This window comes from Sceloporus undulatus, chromosome 5, assembly GCF_019175285.1.
Source record: "Sceloporus undulatus isolate JIND9_A2432 ecotype Alabama chromosome 5, SceUnd_v1.1, whole genome shotgun sequence".
Taxonomy (NCBI): Eukaryota; Metazoa; Chordata; class Lepidosauria; order Squamata; family Phrynosomatidae; genus Sceloporus; species Sceloporus undulatus.
In genome coordinates, this window is record NC_056526.1 from 85,231,701 (window position 1) to 85,247,343 (window position 15,643).

The 15,643-nt window shown below is 36.8% G+C and overlaps 1 protein-coding gene across 6 annotated transcripts in view; it reads left to right on the plus strand.

Annotated features, from left to right (window-relative positions):
- PHTF2 (putative homeodomain transcription factor 2) overlaps window positions 1–15,643 on the plus strand; it is an 89,308-nt gene that overhangs the window by 43,572 nt on the left and 30,093 nt on the right. For 3 of the 6 annotated variants that reach the window (XM_042468801.1, XM_042468802.1, XM_042468803.1), the window contains 4 exons: window positions 2,375–2,444; window positions 4,080–4,238; window positions 5,779–5,944; window positions 6,541–6,705. In XM_042468801.1, the coding sequence (XP_042324735.1) occupies window positions 2,375–2,444; window positions 4,080–4,238; window positions 5,779–5,944; window positions 6,541–6,705 (560 nt within the window). Of the gene's footprint in view, window positions 1–1,537; window positions 1,591–2,374; window positions 2,445–4,079; window positions 4,239–5,778; window positions 5,945–6,540; window positions 6,706–15,643 lie in introns of all 6 variants that reach the window. The other 3 variants (XM_042468804.1, XM_042468805.1, XM_042468806.1) reach the window with 2 other exon arrangements.

Genomic DNA, 15,643 nt, shown 5'->3' on the forward strand with positions numbered 1-15,643 from the left:
ACTGTGCCATTTCTTTCTTTCCTTCCTGCCATTAAATATTAGGCCTGTACAGACAGGCCAAAATAAAGCTGCTTCAGGTCACTTTGGAGATATGCTGTTTAAATGACATACGCATCTTAAGAAGCCAGAAGCTGTGTCAAAGCTGCGTTCCAGTCCTTAGGACTGGAGCGTGCCTTTGTTGCAGCTTCTGGCATCTTAGGACGCATGCATCATTTAAACGGCATACTTCCAAAGTGATCCGAAGCAGCTTTATTTTGGCCTGTCTGTACGGGCTCATTGTCTCCTTTGGGAGATCATTCGGACATTGATTAGCTGAGCTGATCTGATGGCATGGAGTCTTGCATGTAAAGATTCCATTTGTTCAGAATAGTAAAACTAACAGTATTACAGGGTGTTTTCTGTTTCTTCTTTGTTTTTGAGGGAGAGGGAAACTTTTATATTATTTGAAACATTTTTGCCACGAGTTTGCATGACCTGAGTAGGACAGGGGAAGACCAGGGGTCTTAGAAATCACTCATCCATAGGGTTGCCATTAGTCAAAGTCAATTGGATAATAAATAACGATAACAACAAGAAGGAGCATTGTGCTGCTGGCAGGAAGAAAATAGACGAAAAGAAAAGAAAATCAGTTCTGGGGATAGTGTGTTAAGAAGCTAAGTGGAGATCAAGTTAGTAGCTCTTAATACTGAATGATTGTGATTTGGCAACCCCAAAGACAGCAAGCTGGGACATACTAATTTGAGAAATTTAAGCTTGGTTTTATTATGAGTGCACTGCACTTCTATTACCATTTGCAGTTCAGCTATATGTTGGAATTTGGTAGCACGCTGGACGCTGTTTTAAACAGTTGGATAATGCATTCATTTATTTATTTAATTGCTTTTCAGTAGAATTCCATTGATGATTATTTATGTCAGAAGAAAATATAATACTACAGTGTGCATTAGAACTTGATTAGGATTAATACAAGAGTTGCTTCTTGCATTACTGTGTTAGATTCAGGATTATGAACTGGACAAATTGATATTCTGAGCTAGGTAACTAGCAGTACCTGCGGAGAATACCAGTGAGCTTTTTTTAATCTTCCCATGGAAAAGAATATAAATTGGTCACTGAAAACACTGAAAGCAATTAAATGTTTCAGATGGGCCCTTTTGATCTTGTTACTGTTGTGCCTTATCTCCATTAATTAGCAGAAAACTTGACAGAGATGTGTATCTTTCTTTTCAGGAAAAGTTAGTAATTAAGGTTCTTTCTGCAGATGAATACTTGGTCAGTTAAAAAGGTTTTTCTCCAGTGTTCCAACTTACTTTAAGGCGATACAGATCCTTAATGGTATAAAGCATTTACAAAACTATTGGATTTTGAAGCTGTGTATATTCGATGCAGTCATGCTGGCCATATGATCACCAGTGCAGTCCTTGGACAACGCTGGCTCTTCGGCTTAGTAATGGAGATGAGCACTGCTCCCTACAGCTGGTTACAACTAGACAGTCATGTCAAGGGACTACCTTTACGTTTACCTTTATATTTACAGGAGCTGTAACTTGGAAATTAAAGGGATAATTCCTGATTTCCATGCTTATTAAGGTACATACTTGACCTTATAGAGGAACATAGTTTATTGCAAAGATTCACATTTATCACAGTTATGAGGAAGGATATGATTATTCAACATCTATTATTGCATCACAGTTCAAATGTCAAAGTCTGATGAATGATGCTGCTTTAAAAATTAAAAGAGAGAATTAAATAGATATCGCAAGAAATATCATACTAATGTTGGAAGCATGTGTATGTGGTTGCATAATTGAATTAACATCCCTAGGTGTTTTAAAGATGATAATAAAAGGGACAGTAATTTTAATTATTTTAATTCCTGTTGATCATTTTGAAAATGTATTTGTTGCTTTATCACAACATTTAGTAATGATAAAATATGTTCAATCCAGAGTCCCCTTCATCCAGTCGTGGCATTCCACAAATGCTCTGGATGTTCTGGTCATTGGGCAGAGGATGGGTAAACTTTGTCCCTCTCTCCCTCCATCTGCACCTGTCAGTGCCACCCCTTCTACTGTTTTGGAGTGCAGGAGCGGGGGAAACAGAAATCTCCTATTTGACAGTGGAAATGCTTGGTAGGACCAAGAATTTTCCACAGACAGAAGAAGACTTTCTGTACATAGGAAACAGATTTTATATTCAAGTCAATTTAAATGGGAATGTGTGTTAAACTGAACTTCAGTGTAATAAATATTACACATTTGGAGGAAAAGGGAATGTGGAAATTCAGGTTTGGCACTATTACTGGCCTCTCTTCCAGTTTAAACATTTTTTTTCTTTTAGTATAATAGTTATGATTCTTTGAATATTACAGGGTTTGAGGAACAAGCCAAAGAAAACTGGACACGTAAAGCCAGATCTCATAGATGTTGATCTTGTGAGAGGTAAAGATGAATCTTCTAAACATGCAGTGCTAATCAGTGTGAAGTGATTTAGTTTACATATTTCAGCATTCCTAATGTGGATTTTTTTTATTAGTTGAGGACATGCTTATTTTTCATGGGGAAAAAAGGATATAGTAATAAGAGCTACATTTCTATAATTCTTCACACTGAACTAAGCAGTCTCTAAGTGGTTTGCAGTGTGTAAGCAAATTGCTTCCAGCATGCTGGGTACTCACTTTAGCAACCTCGGAAGGATGCTAGCTGAATCGACCTTGGAGGTCTTGTCTGGAATCAAACTCATAACCTTGTGGTTGTGAGTGAGTGGCTGCAGTACTGGCATTTAACCACTGTGCACCAAGGCTCCTTAATATACCCATAGTCAAGACATCTTGGAACTGGTATATGGATAAGAAATGTTCACTAGCCTAATATGCAGTTTATTAAGGGTATGGGGTTAGTTGTAATGGAGACGTTTCATGGGCTGATTCCTGCCTATCTGGTGAGAGAGAATGTGGATACTGCTAAAATGCACATACTTGGAAATTTGAAAAAAGATCATGAGTAATTTGAATTGTTATGAATAGTAGCTTTCAGTTACAGTTTCACTAAAACACTAGCCTTGCATCGGTGTACTTAATGCATCACTTTCTAAATTTGGTATATCTGAAATAACTTCAATAAATGTAAGCAAATTAGCTGTTCCCACTGATTTGACATAGTCGATATAGACCTGAAATCCGCTCTGAGGTATGATGAGTGGGTGCTGGAAATACCTCTTCTACCTTAGCCTGAAGACCTTAATGATGATGACTTCAGTTGTCATTACATAGTACATATAATGTAGCTGCTAAATTGTAGCATGTTGATTACTAAATCTTTTAGAAACATTGCTCAAATTCTGATGGCTGTGTTATGGATCAAAGATGTGAATCATGCAGCTCTTCAGAAACTGCAGGATTGCAACTCATTCCTTGGTATTGATTATGCTGGCTTGATTTTATGAGACTAGCAATTCAACATCATTTGGAGGGCCACATGATTTCTACTGTTATTGTAAATAGTAATATAATCAGTCATTTCAAACAGATTGATATAAAATTAATTACGCAGTTTGGTAGTAAATGCGCACCAAATGCCAGTCTACTGTATTTGCAGATTTGCAAATCTAAAGATAAGCATACACACTCCAGTCTTTCTATACAAGACAGGAAATCATAATTTCCCTCTTAATTAAGGAAAGAAGGCTTTTTATCCTTCTTACTCATGAAAAACTGGTTTTGAGAAAATTAAGCACAGATCTTTGTTTCATTCTCTTGTTCTATTTCTGCAGAACACCAGCAGAAAACCTGTTCCTTCATGGGCAACTTTTTAACCCACTCCCCTATCCTTGCTCAGCCTCTTCCCATCTAGGATTTATGTATTAGATTTATATCCTACCTTTCTCTCAGAATAGGATTCAAGGCAGTCATTCTTCCATGATGGGTCTTTTTTTCATATAGCCTTTCTTCCTCAACAGGAAGCTTGTCATTGGGTTCTTTACATATATATTTGAAAATTTAGTGTTGCAGCTTAGATCAATAGTAACTAGAACTCTTCTGTATTGCTAAAGAAGTAATTAATTTTTCTTCTATTTAGGCTCTGCTTTTGCTAAAGCTAAACCAGAAAGTCCATGGACCTCCCTGACTCGAAAAGGAATTGTTAGAGTTGTTTTCTTCCCCTTCTTCTTCAGGTGGTGGCTACAAGTGACATCAAAGGTTATTTTCTTCTGGCTCCTTGTCCTTTATCTTCTTCAAGGTACAGCTGAGTGAGATCCTGTGTCAAACACATACCTTAAAAACACTTAACTTCATCTTCCTGAGTTCTAGTAGACATTTTAATTTCTTTTTTTAAAATGCAAATTAACTGAAAAAATTGAAGTGGTTAAGAAGCTAAATTACATTAATTCCAGCAATAATATAGAACTTGACCATGTTAAAAAGAGAGTTGAGAGAAGCGTATAATTTTACCATTGTCCCTAATGTTGGGGCCTAAATCTGGTTGTTGGTCCCAGCTACAGTAGACTCATTGATTAATGGGATTTATATAATCATTCAGCAATTGATCAAATGGGCCTACTCTATAGGTTTGCTCTAGCAGTTGGATTTAAGCCCAACAGAGCAGTATTAGAAAGTTTAAGGAAAGTTTGAGGTTAGAAGGGATTTAGATAATTAAAAAAAATTAGTTGACAATTTTTCTGCATTAGAATAATGAGAATATAAGAATAGTCTTGCTAAGTCAGGTGAAAGACCTTTTTTGTCCAACATTCAGTTCTCAGTGGTCAACTAGTTGAGCGAAATAGCACTCTCCCATTCATATTCTCTAGCAACTGGTGTTCAGAAGCATACTGCCTCTGATACAGGATCCTTATTATATAAGCATAATGTGAAGTAGCCATAGATACCTTCTTCTCCATAATGATAGTGTTCTATCATGGCTAATATTTGTTCTCAGGGAGCAATAATATCCTTATACCAATGTTTCAGTTGAACTTTTCATTTATCCATTGTACAGCATTTCATTACACCACTCGTACCAATAGATGAGTGCCAATGTGGTATAGTGGTTTGTGTGCTGGACTAAGACTCTGGAGATCAGCATTCAAATCCCGCTCATCCATGGAAACCCACTGTGTGACCTTGGGCAAGCCATATTCTTTTAGCCTGCAAAGGCAAACCCTCTCTGAACAAATCTTGCCGAGAAGAGCCCATGATAGGTTCACCTTAGGGTCTTCATAAGTTGGAAATGACTTTAAGGCACATGACAATAACAACAATTAATATATATCTAGTCCCTGCTAAACTGGCAACTTGCCTTTAGGTACTTTTTGTACAAATCCATACATATATTAGACAGACCATAGTTAACATGTAGACTTATTTTGTTCTGATTTCTGTGATAGTTTGGAAAGCATTGCATTTTAGAACTTTCTTCTCAGGTCAGCACATCTGAGAATTGCTTCCAGGAATGTTAATTGTAAGAAGATATTTGTACTTGTACATGGCATAGGATTTAAGTAGTATTGCCAGTTGCTAGCATTTTAAGGCTGTGTCACTTATGATTAAATATCAGAAAACATGTTAATACATAGCACTCTCGAAACAACATCAAGAAAATTAAGACCCATTTGGTATATGTTTGATTTGGAATTGTATTAATTTCTAACTAAATGAGCAATGATCTCCAATAATAATAGGAAAAAATCTTCAACTGAACAGTGTTTCTGTTATTTGTGTAATTATGAATTACTGATGCAGACTGGATACTTTACTTTCTCCTCTTTTATTTCTTTTAAAAGTTGCTGCAGTAGTATTGTTCTATACTATAGAAGGCCCGCATAATATACCTCTGACTGAAGTAATAGGGCCTGTATGGCTTATGTTGCTCCTTGGAACAGTGCATTGTCAGATTGTTTCAACAAGAACACCTAAACCACCTCCAAGTACAGGAGGGAGAAGGCGAAGGTACAGTTTGTGCTAACATTGTGGGTCCCTTATGCATGCAATTGCACCAATTTACTTCCGAATCTAAAATATTTTTGAAAAACTTCAATTAAAACCTGATAGTATGCATTAAAATACATTGTGTCTATGTTTTTATTGAGTCTTGAGGATTTTAAAATTTATATTGTCCTTCTTACAACGTAGCCCCTAAACATGGGAAGGGTTACCCTATAAATACTGTTGGGTAGTTTTATTAAACCGCATACAATATACATTAGTATTTTGTTACAGAGAACTAAATAAAATATTAAAAGGTTCAGCACTGAACACTGACTGTGAACCCACCAGAACTAAAGTAATTAGCCAAAAACTTAAAATTATGGGAAATGAATTGAAGTTCTTGTGTTTCTTTGGGGTTGTCTGATAAGGAAACTGTACTTAGAGAGGGTGGTAATGAAAACTTAATTTCTGTCATGTGCAATAGTAAAGCATTTTAAGCCAACATGATGGCTGGATTTAAAGCACGTGTTGCATGCTTACAAGAACGCTAATCATATTTTAGTGTTAGTGAATGACACTTACAAGATACCTTCCACTTTTGATCTCTTCTGATGAAGGAAATTAAGGAAAGCAGCACATTTGGAAGTACATAGGGAAGGAGATGGCTCTAGTACCACAGATAACACACAGGAAGGAACAGTGCAGAGCTACGGTACAAGCACCTCTTACAGTATTGGCGCTGTCTTCAGAGATATCTGGCATGCCGCTTTCCTTTTATCAGGGTTTGTATTTTATTCAAGCCTATGTCTGTCTTGAAGATGCACTATCCCCTTTCGGACATAGTAAGCATTTATCTGTTTCCAACGTACCTCTGTACATTCAGCTAAGTCAGTGGTTCCAAAACGATGTTCCTTCAGATGCTTTGGACTTCAGCTCCCTGAATTCCACAATTTTGGCAAAGCTATCTGGGGCTTCTGGGAGTTAAGGTCCAAAGCACCCGGAGGACCAGAGTTTGAAAGCTACTGAGCTAAGTGTTCCTGATTCCTGATTTATTACTTTCTCTTTAATGTAATCTATAAGGATGTTGGGACTTCAATCTCTGTTTAGACAAAGAGCCATAATCGTCTGAAGGTTTAGATACAAACTTTTTTTTTAGAAAGACCAAATTAAAACAAATTAGGTTCCGTTCTTCTGAATTATTTATTATCTTGCAGTGCTTGTTTCCTTATTCTACTTTTTAAGAGATTATATTTCCAGTTCATCAATGCAGTCAACTTTAACTTGTCTGTGTCAAGGACTCTTCTGTAATCTCAGTCAGCAATACAGAGTCTATTTTTAGTTCCTTCAATTTTGTTTGCAAAATTATGACAACAGGATATTCAATATTGTTCAGTTTGTGTCAGACTAAAACACATGCTGATTTAATTGATTCAAAAACTGAGGATGGCAGGACAAAATAGTTTCATCTAGATATCATGGGGAGGAACAAGATGCAGAATTAGGGATTGCCTGCCATTGTGTAGGATAAAAAAGATGAAACATGAATGGACATTTTAGGAACTTTTTGGAAAGACGATCTGTACTTGACTTATCTGCCACTGCTCAGATGGATTATTGATCAGAATAAAAAATTAGAACATTAATCTAGGTCTAGATGGGGAAAGAGTGACCCCCTAAGATATGCACCATCCAAGGGTATTTTTGAGACTTCCTTTGCCTTCAGATACCCTCAATGCCCTGTGGGTGGCATGGGGACAGTTTTGTCACAGCTGTGGTCCAGGAGATCCGTTTTTATTCCCAACAGGGAGTAATTGAAGGGCTGGTGGAGACATCTTCCAAGGTACTCTAGAAAGCCAAGCAGCCTCCTGACCCTGGACAGTTGCCCACCTCTGCACTAGGGGGTGTGGGGGGGGGCAACATTGTTATGCCTTTGCCCTTCTCCAGGCAATTGAAGAAGCCCCAAAGAGGCTTTTATTTAACCATGATGTAAACATGAACTCAACTTGGAAGGATTGTTAAAAAGTGAAATACCCACCTCTGATTGTTTGTTTGAAACTGTAAATTCTGTTGTGTTGGCCACTGTTTTTAAAAGCAAGTGATAATACCTAGATATAGATGTTTTCACTCTTTATTGTTTAATAGCAGCCATTGCAGTACACTCATCCCCCCACATTTGCGGCTTTGACTTTTGTGGAGTTGATTATTTGTGGATTTTATTATTATGTTATCTCTAGGAATATCTAGGTCCTTCAGCACAACTCTATGATCAACTTTAACCAAAAAGCACACTGAAGGATTTAGAGATTCTTAGAGAGAACACTCCACTAGCCATTTTAGCTCTTCTAGTGCAATTCTGTGGTCAATGTCTGGCAGATGTTGACCACAGAGTTGCACTAGAAGACCTAGAGATTCCTAGAAAGGTGTTCTCTCAGGTAAAAACATAATGTTTTTGTTTTTTGTGCTTTTTCCACATTTACAGAGGTCTTGTGCCCCTAATCCCAGCAAATGTGGAAGGATGAGTGTACAAAGCAGTACAGTTTCAGGCAAGCAATCAGCAATTGCCCTTTTTGCTTTAAACTCTCCTAGTGCTATCTGAAAGAAGGGGAAAACGGAAAGTTTTCGAGAAATACTTGACTATTAGTTGCCCTTCTATTTATTGTTTATTTAACAGTGCTTATAGCATTAATGCAATTCACTTTATGGCTGTTCGCTGAAATATTGGTGGATTGTGTTCACTAAAAACCAGTGAAACAGTGAGCTGAAATAGCTCTATAGTGCACTTTATGATTCACTGAAAAATTATATGAATTACAAAGATAGTTGTACTGGTTGGAATTTATATAAAGCCAAGATTTGTAGATTAGTATAGGCTCTATAAGAGAGCCAATGTGGCATAGTGGTCTGAGTGAACTATGACTCTGGAGACCAGGGTTTGATTTCCTACTCAGCCATGAAACCCACTGGGCAGGTTGCATGCCCTCATGTTCAGTGGAAGGCAATGTCAAGTCTCCTCTGAATAAATCTTGCCAAGAAAACCCCATGATAGGTTCGCCTTACCGTTGCCATAAGTCAGAAACGACTTGAAGGCACACAACAAGAACAACAACAGGCTCTAACATTAAAATTACTTGTGAAACCTACTGAGGAACATCACCTCACACTTGATTTTTAAATTATAAACCTAACTAAACATCAATCTATTATTTCTTCAAATTTTGGTTCAGATGTTTGAGAAAAGGTCTGCACACTCATGCTATGCGATAATGTATTACTGTTTTTACAGTATCAGGAAAGGGGATAGTGCAGTTTACTGATTAACATATTTTGTATCTGTTACACTAATATGTGTCATACCTGTATTGTCGATGACTGTACTGTTAACTAAAATTGTGGCATATATGTTGGTTTCAGCAGGGGCACTCATGTTTCATCCCACTTTAGTTTGCATAAATCAACTCATTTTCATTGTATGAAACATTTGAAAGGCACAAAAGAATTATATTTAGACATGGTTTGACTGAGGCATCTTCAGAACAAGAGGAATGTGGTCATACACACTGCTTTCAGCTTTTTCTTCTCTTCAACAAGATGCTCAAAAGCATGGACAAAACCTTTATATGGAAAATGAATAATGTGAAATGTACATAAAGTTTGGCTTGTTATGTTTAATGTGTGATAAAGCTTTAATGTTCTAGTAGAGGGAATTCCAAGCTAGAGTTTAATCTTCATAGGATTTATTATAAAACACTCTGATTTTTATTTTTAAAGGCCACACAGATTGTGTTTGCAAATGTTTTGTGTATGATATACATATGTGATATGTGCATCATGCTTGGATAATTTTTTAGACATTGGTGATTTTATACAAAGCTTTAAAGATATTAGCCTAAACTCTATTGATTGTCCCAATTAGAGAAGGCTCATTTAATAAGTTGAATTTACTTGTGTATTTTCTCATCATTCAACAGTTGATTCAGTGGGTTTACTCAAGGTGGGACTAGCCAACAAGATTTCAATCAGCCTTATTTAAAATAGTGTAATGAAAAAGTCGTTGGAATATGATATAGAAGGGAGCCCTTGTACATGGAATGGTAGTAGACAAATGCTTTAAATAACTAAATAGAAAACAGAGTGAGAGGACGAATGCCACCTTTTCAGGAGAAAGATAATCCAGCAGTCTTGGAATGATTACTTCTATTACTGGTACAATAAAATTGTACTAGTGAAGCAACAGTCTCCGCTTTTTTCAAAGTCAAAATGCTTTAAATAAAGCTCTGTTTAATCGTAAATGTGGCAATGCATTTTTTTTATTTCCTTCATCAAAAGAGTCTAGTTTGCAGTTGAACTCTACTACTTTTCTAATGGAACTACTAATGCAGAAAATTCTATTTCTGTATTTGCTGTTAGTATTGAATGATCATCTTATTATCTTGATTTTTTTTAACATAACTGGAAATTTTATCTATGAAACAGAATGGTTCTAAATTGGCGAAGGGGTAATGCAAGGCTGCATTCTGTCACAGGAAGTATCATTTGAAGAACAGATTTAGACTCAGAAGAAAGAGGCATGAAGATAGGAAGAAAGAACTCGATAGTCTAAGTTAGGCAGATGACACCATAATATTAGTGCAAGTATCATAGACTAGGAAAAAATACTAAGGAAAGTTAAAGAAGGAAGTGGAAAGGCAGGATTACTGCTGAACATAAAGAAGATTTTCACATGGGGAAGAAGTGTTAAGGAATTGTATTTATACCATTACTCTTGCCTGATTGGGGAAAAGATTTCCACATGACGTCGTCCTCCTATCGTTCTTGAAACGTTGTCTAAGCATCATGCTAGTGGAATTAGCACAAACGCTTTAAAAGCATGGATGGCTTAGCAAATGCAGTTCATTTGCACATTTGCAGAATGTCTGAAAATTTTTATGACAATATAAAGACATTTCACCAATCCATCTGAGTATTGCCTCAGAGTGAAGTTCAGCTGAAACACTTCCTGTGTCACAGGAGGATTAAGTAAGCGGCAAGAGGTTAACCAGTTTTTAACCCCCATTACAACAAAATGTCTTTTTGAAAGTCATGAATTCCAGCAGAAAAGTAAAAGTAATCACATGCTCCAGATATGGACCATGAGTGTACTAACACTCAACAAGGTCTCCACATTCTTCGTTCTTGCTCAAGATAGCAATAAAAAATCATTGCAAATGCAATAGCCAACGAACTGCCGAACTGCCAAAACGTCATTCTCGTCCCATCTGCGCAGATACGAGATTTCCCAAGAATTATTAGCAAACGCTAAAGGCTGTCAATGTGTAGAAAGCAAATGTGCTATTTTCCATTCTTGAATTGTTAATGAAGCATCATTGCCTTCCGTGTGTGAAAAGTAAGTTTTTGAAATTGCTTTTATATCGTTCTTGCCAATTTCAATATACTAACGCTATAATAACATTTACAGCCCCTGTGTGAAAATCTTCAAAGAAAACAAAAATGACAAACATATAGGATCTACATAAATTCAAATTAGACAATAAGGAAATCAAAGTAGTCAAAGATTTCCCAATCTTGAATCAAATATTGATGAGAATGGAGACTGCAGTCAAGAAATCAGAAGATTAGGAAAGGGAAGGGCAGCTATGAAACAACTAGACAAGAACCATGGTATGGATGTGAGAGCTGGCCAGTGAATAAAGTGAACTCATTTGGGATGTGGTAATGGAGAAGAGTGCTGAGGATACTGTGGATGGCAAAAAAGACAAACAAATGAGTCTTTGAACAGATCAAGCCTGAACTCTCTCTGGAAGCCAAGATGACAAAAATGAGGCAGTGTGTGTTGGGGGGGGGGGGGGGGAGAAAAGAAAAAAAAAACCTCATTTGAGATGTGGTTCTGAAGAAGAGTGCTGAGGATACCATGGACACCCAATGGGTTTGAGAACAGATCAAGCCTGAAATCTCCCTGGAGGCCAAGATGATCAGGCTGAGGGAAGTATAGAAAATATTATTGCATATTAAGCTGCTGAACAATTAAAAAAACGATTAAAGAGATAAGTAAATGTGCCAATTCTTTGAGAGCTTTTTCAGCAGGTAGCAAGAATTAAAAAATGCCCTTTACCATAGACTGAGGCTGCTGTCACAGTGCAGAATTAATGCAGTTTGACACCACTTTACCTGCCACAGTTCCATCCTGTGGAATCCTAGGATTTGTAGTTGGTTGTGGCATCAGAGCTCTCTGAGGGAGAACAGCTAAATATCACACAAAACAACAAATCCCAGAATTCCATGTCATTGAGCCATGGCAATTGAAACAGTGTTAAACTGCATTAACTCTACAGTGTAGATGCAACCTGAGAGTAAGAGTCAGGTTTAATGTGTCTGTTTTTGTGAAATGTTTCATTAGACAAATGTATTCTCTTCCTATGGGAGATAGATGTGAAACCTTTCCTGACCTATGTTAAGATCTGTAGTTGTGATTGTGTCTGTAGTAGGTTGCATGTCTTAATTGTGAGTTGAGCTGTATCTACATTTTTAACATAGTATTATGCACACTTCACATCCCCACATGGTGAGAAACATCTAGGTCACAGTGATTATTTGAGTTTTGTTTCTGTTAGAAGGTTACATCCCCAGAAATGTATGGTGCTCCTGTAATATTTACCAATCTGCAAGATGGACACAGTTGAAGACATTGCTTAAAGCTTATAAAATGCCACTCCCCCATATCTACCCTCCAGAAAAGTGGCCCCTTAAAAGGCAGTTTCTTGAGCTGAAAGGCAGCTATTTGCTTAAGTTTCATTCAAAAACTGCAGTTGGTGGCCTTCTCACATACAATTGGAGAACTGCTACTGAGGAGAAAGACAAATTGTATTGGGATTTCATAATAGCTTTAAAGCACTTAAAATGGTTGTTTGGCTTGTATCCAGTGTGTTATATAATTCCCCACATTTGCTAGTTATGCTGCTTCATTTCCTCATTTGCTGTGGCTTCTGTTGCAGTTCATTGATCAACAGGTATGAACACATTAAGGGTGTAAATATATCTTCTTGTATTCATGTGTTTTGTTTTGGATTGCATCACATTTGTGGACTTGAGATAAAGAATCTTTTTAGAGAATGTTTGATAAAGTTATTGGTCACTTCTGTTCTTTGAATTTGTTCTGTACACAGACACAATTTAGCATATGTTTAAAAAGTTGTAATTTCCCAGAGCTTGAAAATAATGAATTGATTAACCAGTATCAAGTTATTTACTTGTTAGCTTTTCCAACCAATGTGGATTCACTTGCTAGATTTCAGTGCTAGGTCCTATATTTTCATATATTATTTATTTTTGGACACTAGAACTAAATTAAATAAAACTTCCCTGTCTACTCAGAGGGACCATTTCCTTCTCTCCTGGCTTTCCTTTCTCTTTCTCTTCCCATCCCTCCTATTCTTCTGTACACACCCACATCTATTATATCACACACTTTTTTTTCTGTAAGCTTGCGGCTTACAGCCAAAAGATGAAGCTAGTTAAATTTATATCTTTCCATCCCTGCCTTTTTCATTCTTTTAAAAAATATCTATAAAGTAAGCTCCGTGGAGTTAAATAATGAAAACATTGGCTTTGACACTGATCTTTGCTTATTGATAGGGAATGGGGAGGCTGAAAGCATGGAGGGATTCTGTGGTGTAAAAATATTCTGCATGAACATAGAGACACTCCAAAAATTTCTGAGTAAGAATTATCCATCCTTCATTCGCTATCCACTTACTGCTGCAGTGGATCAGGGTCTTCTAGCTGAAATTGACATATTATTACTTATTAATCTTTCATTTCACTACTTACTAATCTTCAATAATTGATAAACAAGTGTTTGAAGAGCAACTGAACCATATATGCACTTTTTGGTGAAGTTAGAAGGGAATATATGAAAAAAAAGGAGAGATACAAATCAGGGACAAAAGATAAGATCCCAAAATGAGCAACCCTTTCTAATATGACGATTTCCAAATATGTTAAAGACTCACTGACACCCGACAACAGTTGCATTATAGGCTTTGCAGTCTATCTTGGGGGGGAAGATAGGTTGACATTTTCTACTTTGGAAGGTTCCAATAACAAAATGTGCCCATAGGGTCAATGAGGATAACTTGTATGTGATTCTCTGCTCATTTCATGGCCAGATAACTCCCACTTAAATAATGAGTTGATTGACAATTTCAGACCTAAGTTCTGAATTGTCCTTAGAGGTTTCATCTTCTTCCATCTGTGATTTCCTTTTTGTGCTTTTGTTCCCGCCCCCCCCCCGCCCCATCTGTATTTTTCAAACACAGATATACTAGCACTGGTTTACATTTTTTTCTTTCACTGATGTTCTCACCTTCTTCCTTCATGACTTCATCCTTCTTCTTATTTGATGAGAGAGCCCTTCTGTACTGGGCCCAATAGGTTGGAGTTGAAAGTTGATTGACAAAATAGAACGTGGGCAAAAGTTTGTTATCAACTTCCCTATTCCTGATTCTTTTCTTTTTGTTTGGGGGCAGGGGGCAGATGAAGTCCAAGCCCTCTTCTTCATAAGGGTAGAACCAAGAATTCAGAGGGGCGTGTTAGACTTGTTCTGCCAGAATTTTTTTCCCTTTAAAGCCAGAGGGGTTGCTTTCTTTTCTAGTATATCCTGTTGGCAGCAGTGTTGATGATACTGTTGTTAAAAGCTGGCGTTAGCCCAAGAGAAACCTGTGTTGTGTTCAGGGACATTTTATCTTAAAATTTCTAACCTTCTACTTAAGCCATACAGAAAGTTATCTTTTGACAGGTAATGATTAAATATCCATAACATGCAATAAAGATCAATGAAATAATAACAGAACAAGCAAACTAAAGTAACTTGGCCATATTTTATAAGCAGCGTGTTCCAGTCACTTCCTTGAACCACATATTGCTGTGTTTCTTACTGTTTCTTCTGATACCAATTCTCATAATCTTAATTAATATATACTTAGGTAAGCAATGCTTTCAGTTTTTTATGAAGTTCAGAAAACTTTACTTCTCATATTATAAATGATTATGTCTGTGTGAGCATGCATGCATATGTCAATGTTCTAATGAACTGTAAACAGTATGAGTAAATAGGAGTACCTATGAATTAGATGGAAAAACAACATTACTGTAAGACTCAGTGAGTTGTTTTGCAGTATTCAAACCTTTCTGCACATTATGATCGTACTTTCCATTCACCCCATTCACCATCATTCATCCCATTCATATTTTTAATAACAATCGTCCTCAATTCTTTGTCTGCACTTCATTTAGTTTCTTTGGTTTTTCAGACAGAGGAAAATCGCCATGTAATCTTCAGTTCAGCTTCTACTGCTTAGAGGCCTTACCTGTCTAGTATTATTTTAAATGTTACAGGCAAATACATTTTAAGAAAAGTAAGGCACGCATTCAACATTTTCTCCTTTTGTAGGAAGCCAGGGCCTTTTTGCCCTGAGCATACTGGATTAAGGAGCTGCTGTATTTCAGTGGGCATAGCCAAATCTTTGTTAAAAGAAAATGTTGCCTTTGGGGAAAGCAGTTGACTTTGACAATTAGCTTTATATATCCAGAATCATGAATTCTTTGGGGGCATTTTGTGTATTAAAATATAACATTAATATACCACATGTTAAATTTGGTATGCATATTACATCTGTTGCATAGCAGTTGGAGAAAAGGAGGAACCTGTAGCATAAATAGTGACTC